This window comes from Phalaenopsis equestris, unplaced genomic scaffold, assembly GCF_001263595.1.
Source record: "Phalaenopsis equestris unplaced genomic scaffold, ASM126359v1 Scaffold000411, whole genome shotgun sequence".
Taxonomy (NCBI): domain Eukaryota; kingdom Viridiplantae; phylum Streptophyta; class Magnoliopsida; order Asparagales; family Orchidaceae; genus Phalaenopsis; species Phalaenopsis equestris.
In genome coordinates this window covers 1,142,716-1,153,087 of record NW_018164852.1, presented here as the reverse complement: position 1 = coordinate 1,153,087, position 10,372 = coordinate 1,142,716, and the positions used below count along the sequence as shown (strand labels likewise).

The following is a 10,372-nucleotide window of genomic DNA, read 5'->3' as shown; positions in this document are numbered from 1 at the left end:
GCATCAATTTTAAATGTTTCTAAAAACAATTAACTCAATCAAATATATTTTAATTATAAATATATAAATAAAATAAAAAAATAAGAAAAAAAAATGCATTTCTCTCTTTAGTTATACATCTCTCTCTTGCATGTGGGCTTGTAGCATATTTATTTTGAAGGTTATAATATGTCCCATAAATAGATTTGAACCAAACATGCTTAAATGCAAGATATCAAGAAGCTTATCGTAGAACGTGGAAGTCTCCAATAATCTTGCCCTAATATTCTTTCCATAATTTTGAACTAATTGAGTTTGCCTCCAAACTAAAATCTTCCGCCAAACTTCGAGCCTACTTAAGCCACCTGCCTCCCAAGCAAATTTCCAATCTCCATCATCCTCATTCCTCTTATGATTGACAGGAGATAGTGGACATTCTCATTGCCTCCATATCTGTGTATGTAGTTTTCGTTATTGGGAATTTACATACACACCGCACCCAATTCCTTTGCATTTATCCATCTCACACTCAAAACTCCTATTTTTACAAAATTTTCGTTATTTCTTTTCAGTGGCATTGAAGATACACAAGAGGACAGGTAGTGTTCCTTGAACAGTTTCAATGGCTGCCGGGGCTTTTCTCCGTGCCCAGAGCTGCAAATCCAATAGCTCTTCTATGTGGAGTGCAGATGACATTTTCTCGAGGTCAGTGAAGAGGGAAGAAGAGGAGGAGGATCTGACATGGGCGGCCCTCCAGAAATTGCCGACTTATAATAGATTGAGAAAAGGCATATGGAACATGGACGAAGGCGGGAGGAAGGAGATTGATATAGAGACCCTTGGGTTCCAGGAGAGGAAGGAGTTGTTGGAGAGGCTGGTGCGAGTTGCGGAAGATGATAATGACAAGTTTTTGCTGAAGCTCCGCAACAGGATTGATAGGTAAGATGGAGAGGAAAAAAGATTAAGATTTTTCAAATGACTTAATTGTCTTTCCCTTCATGTGTTTCAAGGTTTCAAATTCTCGATTTCAATTTTGTTAGTGTTGGGATTGATTTGCCGACCATCGAAGTACGGTACGAGAACCTGAGTGTTAAGGCGGAAGTATATGCGGGCGAAAGAGGTTTGCCTACGCTGCCCAATTCTGTGAAAAACGTGCTAGAGGTATTCATAAAGTTCAAAGTACTTCTAATTAATATATCATATTTATGTTCAATTCGTTAATTGAATAAATGAGTCGGATAGAGATAATTCTTCTTCTTTTTTTATGATATATAAATGAGTCAAATATAATTAAAATTTCATTTCTTTCGTGTTTCTACTCATTCTAACTCATCAATAAGTAAATTATATATATATATATATATTTTAAATTATTTAATTTGTTATAGACTATAAATATTTATAATCAATTAAAATTATTAATTAAAAAAAGGAATAAAATATAAATAAAGCCCCTACCTTTAACATCGGCTCGCTGCATTATAGGAATGTCAAAATGATTTGTTGTTTGTGAACACCTCGTGTTCTACTTATTCGTTTTGGCTAGCTAAGCAAACGTGTCGAACACGTACAATTTTTTTGTGCTGATATATTAAAGAGTCGAACACGAACAATATTATTTCTTAACGAGCCGAACACGAATAATATTATTTTTTAACGAGCCGAACTCGAGCCGAGCCTAGGCTAGCTCAAGCTGTGCTCTTTTACACCTATCTTGTGTAACAAAATTAATAATGTGAGGGATATTTGTACAGCCTTCACTAAACTATTTAATGAATGAAAACGATGGGGCCTGACCTGCTTGTCTTCTTTGGTTGATAAAGACCTTTGCCAACAGGCTTCACATTCTACCAAGCAAGAAGAAACCTTTAACGTTGCTTCATAATGTCAGCGGGCTCATCAGGCCTGGAAGGTAGATGAGCAGTTTCATTACAACAGTAGCGAACATAGCTGATAAACAACTTAGTTCTCTCTCTTAATGTTCTACATGCCGTAAAGTGCAGGATGACTCTACTCTTAGGACCTAATGGTTCAGGAAAGACAACTTTACTGTTGGCTCTTGCTGGACAATTAAACTCAGATGTGAAGGTTTCGGGAAAAGTGTCTTACAATGGTGTAGGAATAGATGAGTTTGTGCCTCAAAGAAATGCTGCTTATATCAGCCAGCATGATCTTCATATTGGAGAGATGACTGTTCGAGAGACTCTATCATTCTCTGCAAGGTGTCAGGGAGTTGGAACTCGTTATGGTAAGCTTGATCAAGCATATCACATCATGTGGGATTTGATATTTATTCAAGGAATAATTCCATACACATCACTGGAAACATTGCTATTTGCAAAACTAACATCAAGATATAATTTTTAAATTATCGAATGATGCATTTACACATGCCACCATCAAACCCTCGAAAATTTGATAAGAAAATAAAAAAAATATTAGTGGGGCAGAGATTTGAAAATTGAATGAATGTGCTAGGTTTGTAAATTATAATATAAACAAGAGGATGCATGAATATTGTCAACTGATCCATTATGTGCTGGCAAGCAGATATGTTGGCAGAGATTGCTAGAAGAGAGAAATCGGCAAATATAAAGCCAGACCCTGATGTTGATGTATTCATGAAGGTCAGGGGGTGCTCTTTTTCCCAAGCTTATTATCTGCATGCAATACGCGTAGAACTATAGCATAATTAAGCTAATAACTAATATACAAATGGTGAACTAAGTAAACTAGCTTCACTTACGTACAGGCAAGTTCAATGGAAGGACAAGAGACGAGCATAGTAGTTGATTATGTACTGAAGGTAACATTATATTACATGAACACAACTTATCTCATCTAACCTATCTATTTATTCCTTAAAAAAAAAATTTAAGAATTCAATATGGTGGTGTTTCGCAACAGATTTTAGGGCTAGACATCTGTGCTGACACAATGGTTGGAGATGACATGATGAGAGGCATTTCTGGAGGACAGAAGAAAAGAGTTACAACAGGTAAGAAAAGGAAAAAAAAAAAGGATATTTATATACACAGCCCCAATTCTAGCACTAATGCTCATATGTATTTACATATTTCAGCTCTAAACTTTCATATTTACAAGTATGGACGAAAAAGATTAGCATATATACCACATAATTTTTTATGTAGTTTCATATCTAACACCTAAATTTTAATTTTTCATCTCTGTCATTGTACTTATCCCTGAAAAAGTTATATTTAACTTCGTAACAAATAATTCAATAATAGTGATAGTTTAGATGTGATAAAAATTGGGAAAACTAACATAGGTAGCGCACAATTCTTATCTATTTACGTACCTCACACCAAAACATCTATATTTACACACATAGCATTTTGGTGCTTTTAAATTTATCATTAAAATATGTACTTCACTTTTAAAAAAATAGTAATAGTATTATTTTTTATGTGATATTAAAGATCTGAGTGTTCTTCGTAAATATGAAAGTTTTGATGTAAAAATTAAAATTTGGGTGTGAGATAAATAAATGCATAAGAATTGGATGTAATGTATGTAAATTCCCCAAATATTAATTATGAAATTCTTTAACAAATAACTTATCAGCTAAAACATGTTCCTCCTTCTATGAAACCTGCCAACTTCTTTCACTTTGAATGACCCAACCTGATCACCAATCTATGACAGGGGAGATGATTGTTGGACCAGCAAAAGCTTTGTTCATGGATGATATATCCACCGGACTTGACAGCTCAACAACTTACCAGATTGTAAACTCGTTGAGACAGTACATACATATACTTGATGCCACGGCCGTCATCTCTCTTCTCCAACCAGCGCCTGAAACATTCGATCTCTTCGATGATATAATTCTTCTCTCTGATGCTCAAATCCTGTATCACGGTCCTCGTGAGCATGTCCAAGAGTTCTTTGAGTCAATGGGTTTCAAATGCCCGGCGAGAAAAGGAGTCGCTGATTTCCTGCAGGAAGTTGGTTCAGAACTAGAAATTTGACCACAAATCAATTTCTGTTTCAATAAGCTGATACCGATTGACATAATGGCTTGCAGGTTACATCCAGGAAAGATCAACAACAATATTGGGCACGGCATGAAGAGCCTTACAGATTTGTTACTGCAAGAGAATTCTCAGAAGCCTTCAAATCATTTCACGTCGGCGAAAGATTAGACCAGGAACTTGCCGCCCCATTCGATGCGAGCAAAGCACATCCTGCCGCCTTGACGACTTCGAAATATGGGGTAAGGAAGATAGAAATACTAAAAGCTTGCATCTCTAGAGAACTATTGCTGATGAAGCGAAACTGGTTCACATATGCTTTTAGAGTATTTCAGGTAAGTGATAATTATCTCTGGCCTTCTTAACAATTTGATTCGCATAATAGATGCTTCTAACATTTTAAGATCTTCTATTACTCTCCACAGCTGATTTTACTAGCATTAGTTGCAATGACACTCTTTAAAAAGGCATCGTGATTCAGTCGTGGATGGAGAAATTTATTTGGGTTCAATTTTCTTTTGTACAACTGTGATCATGTTTAATGGATTCTCAGAGGTTTCATTGACCATTTGGAAGCTCCAATTATTTTATAAACAAAGAGATTCCTTCTTTTATCCTGCATGGGCATATGCATTACCATCGTGGATACTCAAGCTTCCTATAACTTTGGTTGAAGTTGGTGGTTGGGTGTTTGTCACCTATTATGTTATAGGTTATGATGCTAATGTTGGAAGGTAAGAAATCATTTTAATTATTTAAACTTGGGAAATTTACATACATAACACGCAATTCTTATGTATTTACATATCTAACACCTAAAGTTTGATATTTACACTTATTACACTTTGGTGTCATAAACCTATGCATGAAAGGTGTCTTTCACTTTTAAAATGATAATGACAATTGTATTCTTTATGTGATGTTAGAGAGTTAAGTTGTATGTATGCAAATATGAAAGTTTATGTTCAGAAATTAAGACGAAGAAAAACAAGAATCGACACAAATCCAGAAGAACGCAGGTTAGGCAAAGATATCTACGTCATCGGGAGCAGAATGGCGGCTTTCTTTCAATTCCAGAAAAGAGTACAGAATATGAGATACTTCTCAGGATTACAAACAAGCATATATATAGCCCTGAAGTAAACTCTGAAGTACAATATGTAATTACAAAATTACCGCTGTACCATATCGCGGGGTGTTGCCCCTGCACCCCCAATGCACATAACGAAACTCGCTCGATTTGGACAGATTCTTCCGTTCCGCTCTAGCATTTGTCCCTTATATGGTATATGAGCCATATCTAACAAATCTCCACCTTGACAAATTTCCAGCCCCTTAGGAGTACATCATGGAGTTTCTTACATACTTAAGTGAGTTGGGTGATCATGCTTCTCCAGCAACTGCAAACATTCAACAAGTCGAAGCAATGCAAGAACTTGTTGATAGTAATTATCTTGGTCAACATATCAGCTGCATTTTCATCAGTATGAACCTTCTACAGTAGTATCTCACCAGAAGCAATCAATTCTCTGATGTTGTGATACCTGACATCGATATGTTTGGTTCTTGCATGTTACACCTGGTTCTTAGCCAGATAAATAGCACTCTGACTTTCACAATGCAACTGAACTCCACCTTGCTCAACTCTGAATTCCTTTACTAGCCCAACAAGTCATGAGGCTTCTTTTGCAGCTTCAGCTACTGCCATGTACTCAGCTTCAATTGTAGATAATGTCACAATAGACTGAATTGTTGATTTCCAACATATAAGCCACCAAGAGTAAACACATACCCAGTTGTAGACCTCTGCCATTCAGATCACCTGCATAGTCTGAATCAGCGTACCCCACAACTGAAGGATCATTTTGCTGACTGTCAAAAATAATTTCATATCCTACAGTACTCTTCAGATACCTGAAAATCCATTTGATTATTTCCCAATGTCGCCTTCGTAGTTTAGACATGTATTTGCAGACTTTACTAACAGCATGAGCCAAATCAGGACGAGTACATATCATAGCATATATCAAGCAGCCAACTGCAATGACATATGAAACTATTGTCATGTGTTCGATTTATATATCTGTCTTAGGACACTGTTCTAAAGAAAGCTTAAAATGATTTGTCAATTGAGTGCTCACAGGATTTGTCTTGCTCATCTCAAACATGTCCAACAATTTCTCAACATAGCCTCGTTGAGATAAACATAATCTTCTTGAGCCCCTATCTCGATGAATCTCCATTCTAAGAATCTTCTTCGTATGACCCAAGTATTTCATGTCAAATTCCTCGCTCAATAAAGCTTTCAAACCACGGACATCATTCATATTTTTTTTGCAGCAATCAGTAAATCGTCAACGTACAATAATAGAAAAATAATAGAACGATCATCAAAGCTCTTCACATAAATACAACAATCATACTTACATTGCTTGTAGCCAATCTGAATCATGTAGGAGTCAAACCACTTGTACCATTGTTTTGGATATTGTTTCAACCCACACAAAGATTTCCTTAATTTGCAAACAAGATGCTCTTGTCCTGGTTGAGTGAACCCTTTTGGCCGTTCTATGTAAATCTGTTCCTTCAAATCACCATGCAAGAAAGCAATTTTAACATCCATCTTCTCCAAATACAAATCCCAAATAGCTACTAATGCAAGCACTGTTCTGATTGAAAAATGTATAATCACAGGAGAAAAGATTTCATCATAATCTATCCCCTTCTGCTGTGAGAATCTCTTTGCTACCAGTCAAGCCTTGAAATTTTTCCCTTCTTTTTCTGATACTATTGGTTTCGTTTTGTACACCCACTTGCACCCAATTGACTTCGTTCCCCCAAAAAGCTGAACTAGTTTCCATGTGCGATTTTTCTACAAAGACTCCATCCCCATAACCATTGCACTCATCCATTTCTCTTTCTCTTAGCTAGTGATAACTACTTGAAAAGTGGTTGGATCATCGATGTTGATGAGAAGTGCACAAGAGACCATGTTTTCATAACTCAATCTGCTAGGAGGTCTTATATTGGTGCATCTCTGCTTATCTCTGGCTAGATTATAATTATGTGGATCATCTGGATTGTAATTACCAGGTGTTAGATTTGAACATTCAACTCTCTCAGTTGTTTCTGAATGTTGTTCTAAATTCATTTGTACTACATCTGAACTATTATTGTTCCCTTGCACCTTGTCTTGATTCTGTTGCAACATAGATTGTACATCAAAAACTGTATTTCTGCTGATCACCATCTTCTTTGCAATTAGATCCCAAAATTTGTATCCTTTCACACCTTTCTTGTAGCCCAGAAAGATGTCTTTCTTAGCCCAGAAATTCACACCTTTCTTGTAGCCCAGAAAGATGTCTTTCTTGGATTTTGAATCAAATTTTGATCTTTCATCTCCAGGTACACGTACATAAGCAGGACAACCAAAAATTTGTAAATGATCGAAATTAACTAGATTCCCTGTCCATACTTCTTCTGCATTCATGCCACCTAACGATGCCCGAGTTGATCTTTTGATGAGATAACATGTCATATTCATAGACTCTACCCAGAAACTCTTAGGAAGTCATGCATTTAGTCTCAAACATCTTGTTCTTTCAGTTAAGGACTTGTTCATTCTTTCTGCCACACCATTCTGCTATGGTGTCTTGCGCATTGAAAAATGCCTCTGAATCTCATGCTCCTCACAAAAATTTTTGAAACTGCGAATATGTGTACTCTGTGCCCTTATCAGATCTCAAATACTTGATCTTTCTGTCAGTTTGGTTCTCAACCTCAGCTTTCCACGGTTTGAATTTAGAGAAGACTTCAGATTTCTGCTTCAAGAAATATACCCAAACTTTCTTGGAGAAATCGTCAATAATTGGAGAAAGAAATCGTCAATAAATCTAACAAAATACAGAGATCCTCCCAATGACGATTCCCTGGGAGGGCCCCATACATCAGAATGCACATAATCAAGAATTCCTTCAGTTTTGTGTTTTTCAGTCATAAAACTGACTTTAGTTTATTTTCCAAGAACACAGAACTTACAAAGATCGAGCTTGCAGCTTTTAACACCATGCAACAGGTTTCTTCTATGCAATTCTACTATCTCACGTTCACTTAGATGACCTACACGCATATGCATAACTTTGTATTATCATCATCTGACTTCACAGAATGGACTTCACCTACAACTGTACTCCCCAACAGTTTGTAGATATTACCTGCAGTTAACTTTCTTTTCATCACAATCAATGAATCCTTAATAATTCTGATAGTTTCTTTATCTTCATCCGTCTTAGAAATAAAATCATTTCTATGTAAATTGCCCGTGGAAATCAAATTCTTCTTCATATCTGGAATATGTCTGACATTACATAATGTTCTAACAGTGTCATCATACATCTGAATTATGACTTCACCAATATCAATAGTGTCATCATACATCTGAATGTCATCATACATCTGAATTATGACTTCACCAATATCAATAATATTGCAACATCTATCATTACCTAAATAGACTAAGCCAGAATTAATTAACATATATGAAGTAAACCACTCTCTGTTAGGTGTTATGTGATAAGAGCATCCTAAATCAAGAATCCATGCATTCATGAATTGAGTTGATGAAACTGAAAGCATATCACCATTACTGCAATCTAAATTGTCATTCTGCATAATATTTACAGACTTCAGTGATACATCCGTTTCTCCTTAATCTGCTTCTTGAGCTTTTGCCAATCTTTTTTCTTATGACCTGACTCCTTGCACTTATAGTAATGAATCGTCTTTTTGCCTTTGGATTTAGATCTGGAATTTCGCCTTCCAGAACTCTCTTTCTCTTTCTTCCTTCCACGATCATGATTACCCTTAACATATAAATTGTTGACGAGAGTTTTCTCCTGCATTTTGTTTCCGCTGGTTGCAAGTCAACAATGCTGCAGTAATCTCATCAACATTGATAGTTTCTTTCTAACATGTAACAGCAGTCACCGGGTGTTCATACGAAGAAGGTAATAAACACAACAAAATCATTGTTCGGTCTTCATCATCAATACTCACATCAAGCCGTGATAAATCTGTAATTATTTAATTGAAGTCATTCACATACTGTGTCAAATCAGAGCCTTCTTGTATCTTCAGCCCATACAACTTTTGCTTCAAATACAATTTATTCGTCAGAGATTTAGACAACTGAGTTTCCAATTTCTTCTATACCTTCCTTGGAGATTTCAGATTCATCATGTGATACATAGCCTCATCTGCTAGGCATAAACGTATGGTTGCTGTCGTTTGTTGTTGTAATTCTTCCCAATATTCATCCTCCATCGCATCTGGTTTCGTTGCCCGCAAAGCCTTCAAAATCTCTTATCGCACCAACAAATATTTAACACTTGTTTGCCATAATCTGAAATTATTAGTTCCATCAAACTTCACCGCCTCAACTTTTGCACCGAAAATTGCTCACCGAAACCTGCAACAAACTCTTCTGCAATTTCCTTTGCTAAATTTCAAAATTGCTGAAGCGAGAAATTACTATTTCTCTTTAATTAAGTTCGTTCAAAATAGAATCTTTTCGAAAAATAATTAAAATATTCCTTTCATTAAATTTTCTTAATTAAATTTTCCTTAATTAAATAATTCTTTTAATTAAGTTTCCTAAAAAATAATTTCAGTAAAATTTCCTTTTCCTTTGTTTCACCTCCGCAGCCTCCTCTAGTCGAGGAAATTCCTTCTAGCGGAATCGGAACATTCTCTTCCAATTCCTTCGCGATGCTTCTCTGAGCGAACTCCTGTATAACGATCCTCCGCTCCGCCCGTTCCTTGGCCTGCGAACTTCTGTAACTCCTCTGCGAAACTGTGCCGAAACCTTTGTTCGCAGATCTTCGAGCCTGTTCGCGGTAACACGCGAGCCTCCTTCGCTGAAAGCCGCGATTCTGAAAACGAAGCCCTCGCCGAACTTCCCCGAAGCCAAATCGTCGAATCCTCCTCTACGCCGAAATCCTCGTCCCGCCGAAGTCCTCTGCGGTGAATCCGAACTACCGCGAACTCGCGAACCTTTCAGAAGGACCCGAATTCGCTCCGAATCGTCGAAACCTTAGCCCCCAAATCTTCCAAACATTTTCTCTGCAAAGAAAATCAAGAATCGACGCAAATCCAAAAGATCACACAAAAATTTAAAGAGTTTTGTTATGGTATGGCTCATATACCATATCGGGACAGACGCTGGATCGAAGCGGAGCAGAGCGGAGCGGAAGAATCTGTCTAAATTGGGAAGTTACGTGGGTTGGGGTGCGGGGGCAAAGCCCCGCGGTTTGGTACAGGGGTAATGTTGTAATTACATATTGTGCCTAAGGTTTACTCCTGGGGTTATAAATAGGCCTGTTAGTAACCCCAAGAGG

At 36.9% G+C, this 10,372-nt stretch overlaps 1 protein-coding gene across 1 annotated transcript in view; it reads left to right on the top strand.

The window, feature by feature from the left end:
* Positions 1-355: 355 nt before the first annotated feature.
* LOC110027026 (ABC transporter G family member 36-like) overlaps positions 356-10,372 on the top strand; it is a 33,593-nt gene continuing 23,576 nt past the window's right edge. The window contains 12 exon segments of the mRNA XM_020728286.1: positions 356-436; positions 552-918; positions 1,020-1,140; positions 1,803-1,891; positions 1,983-2,227; positions 2,530-2,606; positions 2,732-2,785; positions 2,887-2,977; positions 3,649-3,950; positions 4,031-4,312; positions 4,403-4,443; positions 4,445-4,711. Of these exon segments, the coding sequence (XP_020583945.1) occupies positions 602-918; positions 1,020-1,140; positions 1,803-1,891; positions 1,983-2,227; positions 2,530-2,606; positions 2,732-2,785; positions 2,887-2,977; positions 3,649-3,950; positions 4,031-4,312; positions 4,403-4,443; positions 4,445-4,711 (1,886 nt within the window). The 5' untranslated portion in view covers positions 356-436; positions 552-601.